Source organism: Amphibalanus amphitrite, unplaced genomic scaffold, assembly GCF_019059575.1.
Source record: "Amphibalanus amphitrite isolate SeventyFive unplaced genomic scaffold, NRLGWU_Aamphi_draft 000366F_arrow, whole genome shotgun sequence".
Classification (NCBI taxonomy): domain Eukaryota; kingdom Metazoa; phylum Arthropoda; class Thecostraca; order Balanomorpha; family Balanidae; genus Amphibalanus; species Amphibalanus amphitrite.
Genome location: NW_024881860.1, coordinates 298,599 through 317,855, shown reverse-complemented (window position 1 = coordinate 317,855; position 19,257 = coordinate 298,599). Strand labels below are relative to the sequence as shown.

General features: G+C 53.5%; 1 protein-coding gene across 3 annotated transcripts; it reads left to right on the top strand.

Moving 5' to 3' along the window:
• The first annotated feature begins 2,883 nt into the window (after nt 1-2,883).
• LOC122389641 (exocyst complex component 8-like) lies at nt 2,884-17,975 on the top strand. Of its 3 annotated transcripts, none has more exons than XM_043381849.1 (2): nt 2,884-3,111; nt 14,679-17,975. In XM_043381849.1, the coding sequence occupies exon 2, from the start codon at nt 14,764-14,766 to the stop codon at nt 16,855-16,857; it is 2,094 nt and encodes a 697-aa protein (XP_043237784.1). In that variant the 5' UTR covers nt 2,884-3,111; nt 14,679-14,763; the 3' UTR covers nt 16,858-17,975. The 3 variants fall into 3 exon arrangements, with proteins under 3 accessions (XP_043237784.1, XP_043237783.1, XP_043237785.1); XM_043381848.1 differs by having other exon boundaries at nt 2,884-3,173; XM_043381850.1 differs by lacking the exon at nt 2,884-3,111 and adding an exon at nt 10,318-10,473.
• Nucleotides 17,976-19,257: the final 1,282 nt, after the last annotated feature.

The following is a 19,257-nucleotide window of genomic DNA, read 5'->3' as shown; positions in this document are numbered from 1 at the left end:
ATGAAGACGGCTCCTAACTTTTTAGGGATCTGCATTGGCCCAGAGAGCAAAATCAGATATTTTCTAGAAACTTGAGGCCACTATTTTCTTATATGCTAGATAATATACTAATATTGACATGTAAAGAATGATACGGGTGTATAATTCTGCAGAAATATAAATTCAAAGTTTTTAAATTTTTTCAAGAACCTTTTTAAAATCTTCCATAATGACTTCTTTCAATACAAGGTGGAAGCAATTTCAGTTAACAATAAAGCAGCACAAGGCAGTACCTTGAGCTGCGATGATCCATAACCAATCGGCACCTGCAATTTGATTGATCTTCGAGATGTAACCTGCCTCTGTTCCCTGACTTTCCCTTTTCGTTGTACCGGGTGAAGTGAATATTCTGTGAATATTCTTCTGACAGTCAGTTTTTAGTCCTACATTATGTTGTCAATCAGATTTAATTGGTTCAAAAACCGTCGTAGTCCGTCTCATTCGCAGTCTACATCTCCACATGCGCACCCATACATGCTCAAAATTTTCACTACGTATGTACTATGTACCCTGCAGCGTATCCTGATGAAAAATGTTTTGTTGAAATCAGAGACACTTCCCAAGGTAGGCCATAGTCCATGGCCATATATTTAAGTCAAAACAGATGAAACAGGTAAACACAATTCCAATCATCAAGTCAACCAGCATCGACAATCTGCACATAAGTTCTAAACCTATTGCAAGACTACTTTGTATTCAAACTTTGTATTGCAGAAGGGTGGAAGCTGCATGGAATTATGCGACAATTTCAGCGTGCATCCACGCTCGAAAGAGCAGGGTTAATTGTAACAATGTCAATACCATAACAATAACGTAATTGTAGGTGTTGTGATTCGGTTGTCTCTTGTCTGTGCTGGCCATTGCGCGGGTGTCCAGCGGCGGAACTCGGCTTCGCCGCCGTGGCGCGCTGGCAGTTGCTTCTTCTTCTTCTTCTTCTGCATCCCACCGCCAACCCGCTCAGGGGGGCGGCGGCGCAGGCGGGTCGAGCGGCGGCTCGGTCCGCCCAACATCCTCGATGAAGGTGACGACCTTCGTCGCCGGGCCGCCGAGGACGTCGACCAGGCGAGGGTCGACACCCCAGCGGCGGCGGCGGGCCGCCTCATAGGCCGGACAATCGGTCAGTAGGTGCGCCGCGCTGTCGGGCTCCCCGCACGCGGGGCATTCGTCGTCGACTTCCGGGCCAATCTTGTGGAGCGTATCACGGGTCAGCGGTGATGTGCCGGTCCTCAGCTGGGACAGCGTCACCGACCCCCAGCGCGCCAGGGAGTCGTGACCAGGCGTGGGGTCCGGGTGCGGGTGGGCAGCGGTTGCCCTCTGTCGCGACAGCTCCCGGACATGGCGCATGACGGCGGCCCGCGCACTCGACAGGTCGATCGGTGCGCTGTCTTGGTCGCCCGCCGTGGCCTCGCCAGCCAGGCGGTCGGCGGTTTCGTTGCCGTCCAGCCCGGCATAGCCTGGCACCCACTGGAGCACCGTCTCGGTGCCGTTCTCGGCGAGGGTGCTCAGCACTCAGCAGCCTCCACACCTCGGCGGCCAGGGCCATGGTCTAGTTAGCTGGGCCGCGGCCGAGTAGTTGGAGCCCAGACCTTGAGTCGGTGAGGTGAGGAGGCGGACCGACTTGGTCGATGCCAACTCCCCGTCCTCCAGGCCGGCCACAGCCGCGAACGCCTCGCGCATGGCGGTCAGTTCTGCTCTTAGGCTGGAGCAGACCGCCCCTGCAGGAGCGCGCACGGTCTCTTCTCTGTTGAGGTGGTGGAACTGGATCAGCGCCTGCGCCGCCCTGTTCCGTCCGCCGCGAGCCGAGCCGTCCGACCAGATAGTGACGTCCGGGTGCGGGAGCTCTGCAATGGCTCGCAGGGCAGCTTCCCTGCAGACTGCAGGCGGGTCCGACCGGCGGGTGGCCATGGGCAGGTCCACCCTGAAGGTGATGCCGCCGCGGTGGCCCAGCCATGGCGGGTCGCAGCTGTAGAATGCTGAACCTGTAACACAATAGAATTGCAATTGTAACAAAGACCTGCATGGTCAGCACACATCTGCAGTGACTGTCATCCCAAGTTGGTATGAATTGGCACAAAGTTGGGTCATGGTAGCAGACGTAGCACAAGCTGTTGTGATATGCCATACCGTAGGACTAGGTCGTAGGTTGTAAATTTTAGGTTTAAGGCTGTAGGTTGTAGGTCAGGTTAGGTAAGGTTTGGTTAGAAAGACCCATTCTCGTGCATCGGGCAGCTTGTGCTACATCTACCTTACCAATACCCAATTTGAATTCCCAAAATTGATGGCAAACAGGCTTTTTGTATAACAAGTGTGGTTAATTGTTCTAATCCCCGCTGCAATGTGAGGGTAACTGCTTTTCTACAATCACAATATTTGAATTCATATAGGTAGGTGTTTACATGTTCAGAAAATGATACAAAATATGACACAATTATAGCTGCAACTGGATAGTGGATACCAACCTCAACTAAAAGTTTATGAAGCCTTACAACCTAACAAATGACTTAATTGCCAAAATAAATCCCTTAGTACAATAGCTTGACCCTAAAATAACAGAAATTTTGCATGCAGACCCTGAAATGGAGGGTTTATGAAAAGTAACAAAAATAAACATTCACTAATATTGATATCAACATGTTGTTATAAATTTCATATGCAGCATAAGCGCCAATACTGCCTTCATTTACAATGTTGCTACTGTTTTCCACTCACAAACGCTGCCGTCCGTGGACAGCAGCAGCAGCAGTGAAACGTCACCCGTGGTGTGACATCATCACCCATGACGTAATGGAAATCCAGTTGTTACCAAGGCCCAGCATTTAGTCCCACCCCACTTGGTTAAGACATCAAAAATTAGATTTTTTCTTAATGATACGTCATTTTCATACCATATATTCATTTGATGACATTGTTATTTATGCTAGCCTTGATAGGTGCATTCTTTTCACACAATTGATACACACGCCCTTTATTGCAACGATTGCAACTTGCAAGTACACAAGATAGTGTGGATGTGTGTGGAGGTGTGCTGTAGAATTTACTATCTGTAAGAATCTTGGAATTTACCATTAGCAGGTGCGTAGAAAATTGCGTGGTAACATTAACGTTGTGGTCCTCAAGCCTATCAGCCTTTCAAGGTAGGTAGTTCAATCAACAATAATATAAGTATTGCAATGTTTGCACGGTAGGTAGGTACTTATTAATCGCCTTGGCCCAGACTGGAAAAAATAAACATTCCGAATATGTCCGGCATAGTGGCGGGATTGCGCCAAAAAATTCAGCGCACGTCCGGCGTAACTTCGCATGCGCCAAATTTGGCGCATGGCGGTGGCAGATTTTTTTTTGACGCATGGGGCTGCATAATTATTGACGAAAGACGGTCACTAAATTTAGTTGGCATGCTGGTCAATCTAGGAGCAGATTCGCCCTGCGGGCTGCTCTGGAGGGGTTTTGGGACGAGACATCCCCATCCCCGTCCCGGCTGTCGCGTGCTCGAACTGGCGAGCCGCCCTGAGTACTCATAATAGGAGTGGCCGGCGGCCGCCCAGGTGAGGCCTCAACCCTCGGTGTGGAGATGGGTATGGAAGACCTTGTTGAACATCACCGAGCATCATTAAGCAACACTGCAGGGTATTGGTAGAGCAGACGTCACACGAAGGTTTTCCAACCATGAAAACAAAGAAACCTAACCAGACCTGACCTAACCTGACCTACAACCTACAAACCTACAACCTACCCTACAAACCTGCAACCTACAAACCTACAACCTACAAACCTAAATCGTCTATTCTTTGTTGGAAAACCTTTGTGTGACGTCTGCTCTACTAATGCCCACTGCAGTGGGTTCCTGCCCACTACGGTATTGAGAGGAATGAGAGCGCAGACGACCTGGTGAAACAAGTGGCCGGCCTGCCCTCAAACGCCCGCTCGCTGACCAGGGCCCTGTTCGGTCGATGTTTTTATATCAGCGTGCTGTCGGTTTCCCCCCATATAAGGAAGTTATTGCTGGCGCGTCTTGGCCTCTCATTGGTCTAACGAATAGACCACTTGAATTCGACCAATGAGGAGCCAAGAAGTAGTGTTAGGGCCAAGTAAAGCTGCATATACCACGACACTGTGTATTGTGCTTCCAGCGACCGACGACCAAGCACGGACACGGCGACCCGCCGACTGACCCAGTCCGGTCACGGTCGCGCCCTTATATAACCACGGCACAGAGCGCATGCGCGGTGACCGCGCGGCGGTCAGGCGGCTCGCCGGCCGGACGGCCGGGCCGCCGACCCATCCTGTTCCACGGCCCCACACGGCCGGTGCGCGGTCACAATATCCCAACACTCCTCCCCCCATAAAAGAAACGTTTCCACTTGGTCAAGTAACAAAGAAACGCGACACACTACGCGACCGGAACGCGACCGGAAATACAAACTGATTCAGACACTGGTGATGCACATCGAGAGCATCCGAGGCCTAGGATTGAAAACGATCTGGGGGAAGCGACACTCTGCCAGACCTGGTCACATACGCGCCCCGCACAGATGTACCCCCATTCCCCACCTGATCTCGGGCCCGCCGGCAGAGGTAGTACAACGCCAGTGGATCCGGTCCAGTCTCCTCGGACCCCGTCTGCTTCCTGGGACGCGTTTCTGTGGCTGTGTCCGATGCGTCGTCCCTCCGGGTGCTTCCAGACGTTTCCTGTTTGTGGGACTCCCGTTCCACAGCTGGCTTTAGCTGGTTGAAGTGCAGAGCCTTTTCCTTGCCCTTGTCGTCACGGACGAGGTACGTTACTCCTCTCTCTCCTCCAAGGCGGCCGATGATGGTGCCCGGGCCTTTGTAGTACAGTCCCAGCTTCGGCTTCCCGCCGACCGAGACCCTATTATCCCGAATCCATACCCGGTCACCAGCCTCGAACCCTTTTCCGCTCGCGCGCTGGTTGAATCGGGTCGCAGCCTCCGTAGCACTGGCCCGGGTTTTCCTGATAGTCGTCTGATAAGCCTCTGAAATGGCCTTGAGACGGTCTTCAAGGTAGCACCGGATATTTACCGCCCGATCCGGAGGGTTGATGACCGCATCGAGTGGCGTTTTCGGGTGGAATCCGTGCAGCAGAAAGAACGGGGAATATCCGGTGACGCTGTGCACAGAGGTGTTGTAGGCCATGCAGTACGCCTTGATGTCAGCGTCCCAGTTCGCTCCTTGAGGGTCAACGTATTTGGCGACCATGTCCTTGAGTGTTCTCATAAAACGCTCTACCATACCATCACTCTCAGGGTGATAGGGCGTTGTACGCGTTTTCTGGATGCCCAGTCGCTTGCACATGCACTGGAACAATGCAGACTCAAATTGGCCTCCTTGGTCCGAGTGAATCCTGTCTGGCACCCCCATGTCGTAAACCCAATCCAACAGCACCGTGGTTACGGTTTCGGCATCCTGCCGTCTGACTGGGTACACTCGGACGTATTTAGAAAAATAGTCCATGATGACTACTGCATATCGGTTGCCATTCTCCGACACCGGCATCTCAGTGATGTCAATCGCAATTCTGCGGAATGGTTGACTTGTGACCTCCGTCACCAGAGGAGCCCGTTTCTTCGGTGCAGGGCGATGGCGCCGTTGGCAACGGTCACACGTGCTGCAGTACCGACGGATGTCCGCGAACATGCCGGGCCAGAGGAAGCGCTGTCGCACTCTTTCCGTTGTTCGACTCCGTCCCAAGTGTGCGGACGTCGGATGGTCATGGGCGAGCGTCATGATTCTTGATCGCATCGAATCGGGGACCAGGGCCCGGAAGCCCCACTTCGTCCTCATGCCGAGAACGCCCTCCCGCACTTCGAGCTGCGTCCAGCTCCCACGCAGTAGCTCCCACTCGGCGAGAGGGTGATCGGGCGGTGGTTCCCGACTGCCCAGACAGGCGTTCCGCATGACACTGAGGACCTCGTCCTCTTGTTGCGCCGTCTGCAACTCCGATTGTCCTGGTGCTTCAGTGATTAGGCGTCCCGCCTGGTCACCCTTCGCACTAGGTGGCGCAGTAGGCAGTGCGCAGACTTGGTCAAGTTCTGCTGCGCCTCGAGTCTTCCCCACACATTCCTCCTCTTCACCAGAAGCAGGTTCTTGGGCTCTTGTAGCTGCGGTATGCACGGGTGCTTGACCGGCTTCGGCGGGACAAGACTTGCTGCACTTGCCCGTCCAGATATTGCCGTCGACTGGTCGCTGCCGGGACATCGCATCGGCATTGCCGTGATCACGGCCCGGCCGGACAACCACCCGGAACTGGTAAGAGCTCAGCTCGATGGCCCACCGGCCACGTCTTCCCGTCCCGTCCCGTTCCACATTGATGGACTCCGGTACACCCGTGAGTGGTTTGTGATCGGTCACGACTTCGAATTCTGCTCCAACTGTGTACTGGTTGAATCGCCGGATGGCGTGAACGATGGCCCAGAGTTCTTTATCATATGTTGGCCATCTGCGCTGTTGCTTTGTCAGCACCTTACTGTCGTAGGCGATGACTCTCTCCGTGTCACCCACCCGCTCCGCAAGCACTGAACCGACTGCAGAGTCGGATGCATCCGTGTACAAGACGAATGTACCACGGAACGTAGGGAGGGCTAACACTGGAGGTGCAGTCAGCGCCTGCTTCAGACTCTCAAAAGCTGCTTCAGCTTCCGGCGTCCACGTCAGGTGGTCACCCACCACCTTGGCTTCCCTCAGCGGCTTCGTGAGATCCATGTATTGTGGGACAAAACGGCTGTAATATCCGCACAATCCGAGGAAGCTCTTCATGCCATCTTCCGTCTTCGGTGGAGCCCAGTCGAGTATCTTCTGGATGTTATGTGGGTCCGGTAGGAGTCCCTCCTTTGCGACCCGGTGACCGAGGAACGTAACTTCGCGCTTTGCGAGGCGGCACTTTTCTGGTTTGAGCTTCAGCTTCGCCGACCTCACTCGCTTGAAGACATCACGGAGCGTTGCGATGTGCTCGCCCTCGGATCTGCTTGATATGATGATGTCATCAAGGTAGACTAAACAGCGTTTCGAGTCCAGACCTGCAAGCACCAGTTCCATGAGTCGCTGGAATGTGGCTCCAGCATTTTTGAGACCCATGGCCATCACCCTGAACTGATGGAGTCCTTTGCCCGTGGAGAACGCCGTCTTTTCTCGGTCCTCTGTGGCCAGCGGGACCTGCCAGTAACCGGTCGCCATGTCGAGCGTCGTGTACCACGTTGCCCCCGCTAGGGTATCCAACGCCTCGTCGACCCTCGGCAGAGGATGCGCACATCCGCGAGTTCGGCTGTTGATCGCGCGGAGATCGACGCAGAAGCGGAAACTTCCATCTTTCTTTCTGGCCAGGACGACTGGGGAGCACCAAGGACTTGTACTCTCTTCAATTATTCCATCTTTCATCATCTGCGTCTTCTGCATCTCGACTTGCTCGCGGAGTTTAACTGGTACCCGCCGTGGTCTCTGCTTCACGGGAGCCTCCTCCCCTGTGTCGATGTGGTGTTCGAGCAAATCTGTCTTGCCGATATCACCCGCATACTGACTGAAGATGTCTGCATATTCGCTGAGAATGGTTCTGAGCTTCTCCTTTCCTTCCGCTGAGAAGTCAGATCCGTCCACATCAAGTACTTCTGTCACCGTCGTATTCTGACGCCTTTCTGTTCTGCAGCTCACATCATCAACGTCATCATCATCACTGTCCCCAACGCCTCCGTCTGCAGCCAGGCACAACTTGTACTCGCAGTCCTTCTCGTTTGTGGCATCATAAAATGTCCCTAGGTCGCTGCCTCTGAGAACACGGACTTCTTCAGACCCAACATTTGTCAAAATGATCGAGACGCACCCGTCGTCGTCTGCAACGACCAGAGCCCTTGGAGTCAGGAGTCCCTCCCGCTCCGCTACGGTTGATGGCTCGAATATCCCGGCTGCACCCATTTCATCACTCTGCACGCCGTCCACTCTCTCCAGCTTACCGGCTACCACGCTCTCTGACCGTGCTGGAATGACGACGTTCGACAGTAATCGCACTCGCGCACGTCTTGGGCGAACCTGCTCCCGGCTCGGCAGGGGAACGCTCATGGTTCCAATCTTGAATGAGCCAGCGTCGTCGTCGATGACCGTGCGATGCATGCACGTGAAGTCGCGACCTAGTATCACGTCGTACACGAGGTCGTCTGCCACGGTCACTACCGGGCATCGGAAGCTGACTCCATCAATGCATAATGAGAGGTTTTCCAACTCACCAACTACTTGGAGGGAGGTACCTCCCGCTCCGATAGCATTGCGCGCGCTCGGGCTGAGCCGGATTGCTCTGAGTGCTGGGTTCCCCTCATAAAATCCTCTTCGCATCATGGTGAAGTCGGCACCAGTGTCCACCAGCGCCCATGTCGGAGCGCCGTGAATGACGACCCGAACGGCCGACGCCGTGAGTGGGGACGCTTTAGAGAGGACTGGGACCTGTCCCACGGCTCCAGTCCGGTTCAGTTTTCCTGATGCGCACCGGCGCCCCGCCGGGGATCAGCAGCTCTTGTCTCGGAGTGGCCCCCGCCAGTGCTGCCACCCTGGAAGTATTGGCACCCCGCCATCCAGTGGCCCTGCTGCCCACAACATAAGCAGAGCGGCAGCGCGCGCCCGTCCCTTGTCGACGGCAATGAAATGGGGCAGTGTCGCTTGAGGTGACCCAATTCTCCACAGCCGAAGCATCTGACGCTAGGTGAACCACGGCTACGCTCGGGGCAGTCTCGCTGAAAATGACCCGGCTGCTCGCAGCGGTAGCACCGGGGAAGTCGGCGAGACTTACTCGCATCAGTTGTCGTCTTCGGCGCCATTGTGATGGCCGATATCGACTCGTGTAGCCCGCGAATGTGATCTTCGATGGCTGTGAGCCGGTTGTTGTCCGTCACAGTCTTTTCAGCTTGACCCACGGTTGCTTCACCCCCGACCGGGCGGACCGCCCCGATGACGTCGATCTCATGATTTCGCACTGCCTTGATCGTCTTCCTCGTCTCCTCGAATTCTTTACTAACGCGTACCGCGTCAGTCAGTGTGGATACGTTTTGGCTGATTAACCTCTCTTGCAATTGCGTGTCACGGAGGCCACAGATGAATCGGCCGCACTGGAACCCCTCCATAGCGCTGTGATCGCTTGGCAGAGCCGGCTGGGCTAGCCCACTCAGCTCTCTGATCCTGGCTGAGAAGTCTTCAACAGACTCCGAAGGTGACTGGCAAACTCGGTTGAGTTCGGCATGAGCCTGCAACGTGCTTATTTGCCGACCGAACCGACTTTTCAGCGCTTCAACCACCCTGCCGTAGTCCTTCCGTGACTCTTCGGTGAGTGACGCGAATGTGTCCAGTGCGACTCCGTCCAAAAGACCCACCATAGCCGCCAGCCGGTCCCCGGCTTTCATGCTCGCCGTCTGAGCTTCGAATCGGCGGAACCATTTCTGCCACACTTCCCCCGACTCTCCACTAAATTTCGAAGCTCTTGAAAGGAAAATGGTAGATAAATCCATAGTTTGTTATACTGAACTCTACTGGAGAGAACCTCTCACCACCCAAAGTCTCTACTCACCGGCTCCGTCCACCTTTTCCACCGTGAGCTTGCGTAGGCCGTCACAGAACTCTCACAGTAATCTTCTTTCTTAAAAACTCATATGCAGCCCATTTACGTTATTGGTCCTACCGACCGCGCCAAAATATGTTAGGGCCAAGTAAAGCTGCATATACCACGACACTGTGTATTGTGCTTCCAGCGACCGACGACCAAGCACGGACACGGCGACCCGCCGACTGACCCAGTCCGGTCACGGTCGCGCCCTTATATAACCACGGCACAGAGCGCATGCGCGGTGACCGCGCGGCGGTCAGGCGGCTCGCCGGCCGGACGGCCGGGCCGCCGACCCATCCTGTTCCACGGCCCCACACGGCCGGTGCGCGGTCACAATATCCCAACAGTAGCAGCATGGTCGCAGCCTGCTGATAAATAAACGGGGGGGGGGGGGGCGAACAGAGCTCTGGGTGGTTCATTGTGCGGCCTCACATCAATGGTGTGACAACTGGTCCGAGTCACTACTCAAGCCACTCCTCAGGAGCACGCAGCCGCTCCCTATCCCCGAACAGTACGAGAGGACCGAGAGGACGCCGTTTCGGTGCACCAGATGAGGGCAGCCGGCGGGCAACTGGGGCCCCTCGCTCCAGTACGTGCACCGAATCGGCTCTATCCACTCCGCGGCGTGCCAGGAGTGCCCAGACAAGCGCGGTGCCCCACGGCGCTCTGCGCCGTGTGCCGAGAAGAGGTTGATGTGCCGGAGCACGTGCTGCTTCGTTGCCCGGCGGTCGCTGGCTCCCACTAGCCTCGAACACACCGCTCCGCCGATTTTTGTGGCTCCGGGACTTCCAGCTCCAGCCTTGTTTCACGGCACGACGCAACATTGCGCTACGCATATTGAGGTATGGTGTTGGGTTTCAGTGGAATTAACAACTTATTCGGACGGTCAAACAAGGGAGAGCGTTCAAGGTCCCGGAACGCTCTGTCTGGTTGTTATAGCCTTGATCGGGAGACGAGCACATGTGCTTTACATAAAAGTGGCTTAATTTTTGCACAAAAAAGGCACCTAATTTTTGGCGCAAATCATGCAGAAATTTCATCGCAACATCGCTTGCGCCGAATTTCGGCGCAAGAGGGTTTCACGGGCGTCCGGCGTAGCATATGGATGTTTTCCAGTCTGGGTCAACCAGTACCAGATTACCTTCCTCGTCAATCCTCCTTAACCCTCGCCCCGTTGGGGGGCCAATTTGCCCCCCCCGTGGTTTTTCCTGAATAGCGAGAAAACGGCGGCGTGCACCGCCGCCAAATTTTTAGTACCTTCCCGGGCATCAATTTGACACCTTCACACCAAATTTCAAGTCTTAGGTCACCTTAGGTCAGGAGTTACTGAGGTCAAACTGAGGTCATGTTCGAGCAAAAATGAGCAAAAAGCATGCAATCTTGAAACGCTCACCAAATCTACAGTTACCAAGCAATTTCAAAGTTCTTTATGTGGTCTAGTAGACAAAAAGCGGCGCTACAAAGCTGCTATGTCGGATTTTCAAAATTTTGGATTTTTTGACCCCAAAAAATTCAAAAAATCGATTTTTTTAAGTAAAACTAAAAAAATCCTAAAAAATTCCGAATTTCGAAAAAAAACAGAATATATGTGAATGTGATAGTCCCTACGCTCTTCTATATACATACCAAATTTCAGATCGATATCTCGTTTTTTGGCCAAGTTATAGCGAAAAGAAATGTTCAAAAATGATGACGTCAAATTTTTTAACTCAATTTTTAGCGATTCTAGACCACGTAGGGAAAAACAAAGACCACCATTGAACTCCCCGTGACGAGCGGCATCGAATCGATACCCATTTTATGCAAAAATATCAACTTTGAAATTTTACCTAATCTGACCTGACCATGACCTGACCTTGACCTGACCCTCACCAGAACATAATCTAAACTGACCCCAAAGGCTGCCTGACCCACAAAATCGTATTTGACATATAAAATGGACCATAATGCATGCATCACATGATATTTTCATATTGTGACCCTCAGTGACCTGACCTCTGTGACCTGACCTGGTATCAGTGACCTCAAATAGCAAAATATGTGTTTGAAGAACATTTCCTTATCGATGATTTTCAATGAAATGCATTTTACTCGATTTTACAACGCATTTCTTGAAATGCCTGTAAACGATGAAAATTCGACCTTTGACCTGACCTGTGACGTCATCGGTTTGACCTAGGTCAATAAAATTGGGTCACAAGGTAGTTCCCTGATAGGGCTATCCAACACCGTTTGCCGCTTGTCGCTAGGTTGCGTGGTTCTCGAGATCTTGGGGGGGGGCAAATTGTCCCCCCCCCCAACAGGGCGCGTTGCTTGGCAGAGCCCAACGGGGCACGGGTTAACCCGCGCCCCACTAGGGGTCCTGGATTTCCACACCCTGCTGGGGGGTTGACCCCCCCCCTCTAACTCTTCTCCTGGGCCACGTAGCGATACGCGGAAGGCGGCGTTCGAAAGAGCGCCAAAAATAATGACGAAATGACATCAGTCACTTTTTTGGTCAGGTCAAAGGTCATTGAATGTCACCAGAGGTCATTGAAGGCAAAATTCTGCCGATTTCCAGGTCGAATGTCGACAATTTCCAAGAACCCAACGCATAACTTGGGAACCAATAGAGATACAGCGCCGCGGAAAAGCGCATTCGATAGCCCTATTAACGCCCTTTCTGGGTAATTTTCTCAGATCTGACCTAGCGGCAACTGTTTTGCCTGCAGGGGGCAAAAACTGCCAAAATAGCCGATTTTTTTCGGAAACAAATTTTCTGCAATAACTTTTGACCCAAGCCTTGCACGAGGTTACTTTTTACCGGCATCGTGTTCCTGTCGTCAAGACGCATCGAATGAACTATAACTTGACCTTGAAAGGTCAACTTGAGAATTTGACCTCAGGTCAAGGTCATGACCTGACTGATAATGGTCATGTTGCATATCAGTCGATCCGTATAGTCGAGCTGAACACATCGAAGGTGTTTTCACCGCTCTAGCATGCCTCTATCAAAAGTTATTTGCGAAAAACTGTTAGATACCATTTGTGACCTGAGATGACCTCAGGGGCATAAACAGGGGTCACGGACACCATTTTCATGTTCAGTGTGTATAAGTTACTGGTAAATTAGTGTTAAGGAGTGTTTATGATGGCTTTCGTCCAATAGCAGCGCATTTCAGTTTTCTCCCATTGATTATAATGGGGAGGTCGCAAAATTGACCGGACGTTAGGTCATCGATATAGAAATTATGAGATAAACATTTTGTACATGCTATTGCTCTGAGCAATTGCTGAAAGTTTCAAAGCGATCGGTCACTCAGTGTAGCTATGCAGACATTGAAACTTTTTATGAGGTGAGGTCACTTCAAGTGACCTGGTGATCTGACCTTGAACGACCTTGGTCTGAAATTTTCACATGTGTAGAGCTGATTTATGATAAGGTAAACCATAATTTATGACAAGCAGTCGTTTTTGAGATATTTGCGAAAAACCACAGGGGGAGGTGTTCAAACATACACACACACACACACACCGCAGGGCGCGGATTAACCCGTGCCCTGGTTGACGGGGGCTCTTATTTTTAACTCCCCCCCCCCCCTCCAGTCTGTTCTCATTATCTCTAAAAGTAATTTGCAGATCGTCGCAAAACTTTCAGTACCCTCTCGTACATCACGTTTACACCTTTTGTCAATTTTCCCAGGGCCTATGATAGACTGGCCACAAATGATGTCAGAGTGACAGAGAGTGAAAAAGGTTTGCGGGAAGAGCTATCATGCCTACAGCCTATACTTAGAGAAAAATGTTCAAATTAAAAAAAAAAGATGTAAAATGAACAGGGCTACAAAACTTGTATCTTTGATTTTTTTTAATTTCTTGAGTTTGACCTCCAAAATTCAAAAAGCGATATTTTTTGGAGTAATATTCTGAAAATACCAAAAATTTCAAAATTCCAAGAAAGAAGATTGTATGTCATAGACCTATGAGTCTGCTATTAACATGCCAAATTTGAGCTTGATATCTCTATTTTTGGCAAAGGTATGGTGACAAAAATGCTAAAATTGATGATACCAAATATTTAACCTCATTTTTTAGCCATTTTCGACCACGTAGAATAAACGAAGACCACCATTGGTTTCCCAGTGATGAGCTGCATCAACTAGGTACCCTTTTATGCAAAATTATCAACTTTGCAATTTGACCTTTTTGACCTGCCCGTGACCTGATCTCCACCAGAACGTAGCCTAAACCGGCCCTGATGGTCGTCTAACCAACACCATAGAGTTGGAAATGATAAATTGGCCATAAAACATGCATCACACTGCCATAGTATAGTTGGGTTCATATTTTGACCCTTGGTGACCTGACCTCTGTTACTTGACCTGTTATCAGTGACCTCTTTTAGCAACATTTGTACTAGGCGACTGGCGCTCTATCGATGATTTTCGATGAAATGCGTTTTACTCAATGTTATAACGCATTCCCTAGAAGACCCATGAACAGTGCAACATTTTAGCTTTGACCTGACCTGTGATGTCATCGGTGACCCCGAGGTCAATGAAATCAATGATTGCATGGAAGTTTTAACAGGACTATCGAACGCCGTTCGAGTTTAACGAATCCGTCCTGTAGTTTCGGAGATACGGGGGGGGGGGGAATAGCCCCCCACGAGGTCGCGTTATAATCAGACCCCACCAGCGCGCGTGTTAATGTCAGCCTTGTCATAGGTACTAGTTATTGAACTTAAATTATTCGTGTCCCGATTTAGTCTTGAGTTAATTCTTCACCCAGGGTCAGGGTAGCATCTCATGATAACCTGGTAGTTGAGACGCACTTACTAACCAAACTACCTAGTTACCTACTTCAAATTTTCAAGGATATTGCTATCTTGAAAAAAATCATATTAAGCATTTTGTAAGTTTTGCTGTTTTTTTCATTGATTTTGCTAGCTGTGTAGATTGTATTCATAGATAAATTTTAAAGTAGCTAGTGTCTTACCATGGTTTGTTAAGCATATTGCCTACTTATGGCCCTTTGGCTGATTTCTTCTGATTTCATCTGCCCTCAGCCATCTGGTTGAAACGCCTGGTAGTGTGTCGCCCATCGTTGGCTGCAAGTTACAAGTGATCCACTGAGGAACTGCCACCTCTGGAATGGCTGAATCCACCAACCCGCTGCTTGTGAAGCAGCTGACTGCGGCCGACTTCAACCCGGCACGTTTTGTGCAGGACGCCACCGAGCAGTGTGTGGGTGGCCTGGAGCTGCGCCAGCACCGTCAGCAGATCCAGCTGATCGCAGACAGCACCAGCAACGAGCTCAAAAAGAATGTCTACCGCAACTACCAGCAGTTCATCCACACGGCCAAGGAGATCCAGTACCTGGAGGGTGAGATGTACCAGCTGTCCCACCAGCTGACCGAGCAGCGCTCGCTGCTCTCCTCTCTGTGCGGCCCGCCGCCGGCCACCGCGCTGCAGTCGCCGCCGACAGAGGAGCCGCCGCCGCCGCCGACCACGCCGCGCCCGGCCGCGCCCGACGACCTCGAGGAGCGCCGCCGCCAGCTGCTGCAGCTCATGGAGCGCGTCGAGGGCGCGGCGCACATCCGCGAGGTGCCCAGCCGCTACCAGCTGTACGAGAGCGACCTCGTCGAGCTGGACCAGGACACGCACACGGCGCTGCAGCGCGTGCACGGCTACCTGTTCAACGACGCGCTCATGATGGCCGTCTGGCTGCCGGACCGGCGCGGCCGCGTCCGCTACAAGTTCGAGGCGCTGTTTGCGCTCGACAGCGTGGCTGTGGTGAACATGCGTGACGTGGGCAGTCTGAAGAACGCCTTCAAGCTACTCATGTTCCCTGAGACCCGTGTTTTCCAGTGTGCCACGCAAAAGATCAAGGAGGAGTGGCTGGAGATTGTCGACCGCACCAAACGCTCCAAGATGGACGCGGAGAGGAAGCAGCAGTCGGCGCGGCAGAAGCGCGGCGGCGGCGTGGCGGTGGCGGCGGCTCCGGCCGAGTCGGAGTCGGCGGCCGAGTCGGCGCCCGCCGAGCCGCCGGTGGGAGCCGCTGCAATCCCCGAGCCGCTGTTCATCGCCGAGTGGTTGCTGGAAGCGCCCGAGGACCTGGACGTGTTCCTGGCGCAGCGCGAGTTCGAGGCGGCGCTGGCGCTGCTGGGCCGCGCGCGCGAGGCCGCCGCGCCGCTGCCGGACTCGGAGGCGCGCGTGCAGCAGCTGCGCTCGCAGCTGGCCGGCCGCCGGCAGCATCTGACCGAGGCTCTGATGGCCGAGCTGCGAGTGGAGGCCGGCCGCAGTCTGCAGGGCGGGCCGCGCGCCACCCGCCGCGCCCTCCAGCTGCTCATCCGGCTCGGACACGCCGGCCAGGCGTGCCGCCTGTTCCTGGAGCGGCGCTCGGCGCTGCTGCGGCACGAGCTGAAGCAGGTGAAGATCTCGATGATGACGCAGCTGTTCGTGCACCGACTGTCGGCAGTGGTGTTCACCAGCCTGGCCGACACAACGCGCGAGTTTCAGCGGGCGTTCGCGGCGCACCCCAACTGCGCGTCGGCGCTGGTGGTGTGGGCGCGTCAGGAGCTCACTAACTTCATGGGCACGTTCAACAAGCAGGTGTTCACGGCCAAGGTGTCGCTGGCCACGCTGGCCGAGTGTGTGACGGCGATCCGCTCGCAGGCCGACCGGCTGCGAGAGGCCGGCCTGGATGTGCGTCAGGAGCTGGATACGGCGCTACTGCGGCCCGTGGAGCGAGCCGTCACGGACGCCCGCCAGAAGCAGCTGGAGGCGGTGCGACTGCGCGCTGCCGAGGACCGCTGGCGGCCCACCAACCTGCAGCACGCGGCCGGCGTGGCGCGCTTCCAGGCCGAGATGCGCGAGCTGGGCCTGCCGGCGGCCGAGCAGCTGCCGGACGAGTCGTGCCGCGTGCCGCTGACGGCCAACACGCTGCAGTTCTGCCGCTCGTTCCTGTCGCTGGCCACCGAGCTGGGCCGGCTCAGCGGCGGCGACCTGACGCCGACCGTGGAGGACGCGCTGGCGGCCGTGCTGCTGGCGCAGCTGCAGCACGCGCAGCAGGCCCTGCAGCAGGAGCGCTACCGCTCCGAGCGCGCCACCGTGCTCACTAACGGCCGCTTCCTGCTGGACGAGCTGCTGCGCGCCGCCGAGCAGCGCTACCGAGACGCCACCGGCCGGCCCTGCCCGCCCATGGCCTCGCTACGCACCGAGCGCAGCAAGTTTCCCGACCTGTGAGCGGTGGGTACCGGACCACGGGTGAGTGTACTGGCTGAGAGGTGGCCACGGGGCCCGCTCGGTGTCCTGACCAGACTCGTGTGTGTCAGTGTGTGGTGAACTGCTTTAGGGGTCGGCTCTCCCAGACCGCCTTTTGAACGAATCTAGCTGGATCGAGTCTACCAGTGGTTAGTTTGTTCATTGCGGGATACACTTCCTACTTCGAGTCCGGAGTCGTCTCAGCATTTTGGTTATATCACGCTATAACTGCCTATATCTACGTAGTCAAGCTATGTATCTCCCGTTTACATCTGCTAAGAAATCCTGCCTGCTATCTGAGCCCCGGTCCAAGCTCGGGTGTTTTTCGGCCCGAGGAGGTCCCGGGGGCGAGCGCGCGCGACGTGTGTTGGTTGCACGGCGTGTTTGCACCGTGTCGGGACGGGAAGCGTGCCTCTGGACTGGTCGGCCGCGCCTCGTCCGGTCAAGGTTATCGCTCCAGGTCGATACGGGGCCGGCCGGGGTGCGTGTCCTCCGCTCAGAGGCGGTAGATAGGCCGCGGGGCTGGCAGCGGATGGCTGAGAGTCTGTAACTGACGGCAGGGCTGTGTCCGCCCCCGGTGCTGACTGCGGGTCATGTCAGTCACCTCCGAGTCTCACAGCGGGCCGAGAGTGTCCTGTGGGGCTGATTGTATCGCGTTGTTACAATTTGTCGATGCCAATGACCGGCCTGGGAGGGGGAGCTGTGCGAATGTCGAACCATCGCCCAGACAGACGTTAAGTAATGCATAATTTATTATTCATGGTATTATACCACTGGTGGCATCGGTATATGTTGACGGAGCTAGTTAGTTTGCATTTAAGCGTTGCTGTCAGTGCCCAGTGGCTCGTTCCGTTTAAACCATCTATTGTCATTGCTACTGAAGTACTGAGGGTTGCATTGTGAGATTAGTTGACCGAGGCACGGCATGCCTGTTGATATACAGATAATACCTTCGGCCCCGATATCTACTTTCGCTGTAGTCGCATTGTTATTTGTATGCATTGTTATTTTTGCTTGTTAACGTAAATATTTTGAGGTATGCATTTCATGCGTATAGATATGGTTTGTGATTATGAGCAATACAGTCGACGTCCGCTTGAGCGTGGTTTTGTAGGGATACGATCCAACTGCCTCTGACGGTGAAGGTTCTTATCTGTCATCACACAATAGTTAGTGTTCATAACCACAGCCAGTACCATTTGCCAGCCAGAGATCCGATGTAGACAGCTATTGTAAAAAGGTGCTTTTTCTGACGGCACGTGCGAATAGGGGACCTAATGATCGCTAAGCACGTCACCGCAGAGTAATGTGCGCACTGTCCAGTTTTTGTAGGCAGGCTCTGCTGACGTGTGCGGCTCTCGGTGCTGTGAGCGGTGTGCAGTGGCGCCCTCTGCACTGCCTCGTCGCCTCGGCCTTCGCAACCCGTCCGCCTTTGAAGCACAAGTGAACTGAGGACCACTTGGACAATTTAGGAAATAACGCAGTGCCAGGCCATGGAAGGTGGTTATGGCGTGTCTGTTCCTCGGACATTCCTTTGTTTGTTTTATTTATTCAAATGGCTTTACGACAAATGGTATTACGAGAACAAAACGTACTGTTCTGTTTGATATGCTGGATGCTCAAATGAATAGTTAAACCCTCGCTCGCACGCATATTATGGAACCATCCTATGTAAAACGCACATGAGATCGCCCCTTTCCCTTCCCGTTCGGCTGCTACTGGGACAGAACTTTTCAGGTTCAGGGACACGTATTGCATTACACACATAGAAACATTTGTTTGCCCACGGCGTGTTTCAATGTATCAAGTAAAACTTTGGCGTTTTTAGACCAAGTTTCTACTGTGCCAGCTGCAGATGATTTAGATGGGCCAACACCCGGATATGTGACGGGCGTCTCAGGATTTTCTCCAGCCTGGATAGAAGAAAAAACTTTATTTTAAAAAATTCATTGGATGGTAGGCTTGCAACTAGCAGCGGCAGCGGCAATTGAAGCTTCTGAAATATGCGCGCCAGCCCTGCGACAAGGCATCACCCAGTGTTTGCCCTTCATGCACCTAGATGGCAGTAGTAGTCGGCGCCTGAAATTACACTGTGCCGCAAGTCATCACTGCGGTACAGTATCACTCTGTGCTTGACCTTCCCGCACCTAGATGGCAGTAGTCGTCGGCGCCTGAAGCTATACTGTGCCGCAGGGAAAAGTTTATGTTTATCCTTCCTGCACCTAGATGGCAGTAGTCGTCGGCGCCTGAAGTTATACTGTGCGGTGTGCCCATAGGCGTCGCCAGACATTTTCGGTTGGGGGGCAAAATCAAGTTTTGTGTTAAATCTTGCCTTTCCCCAGCCGTTACTCACTCGTTTTACATATCATTCGACGCGCAATG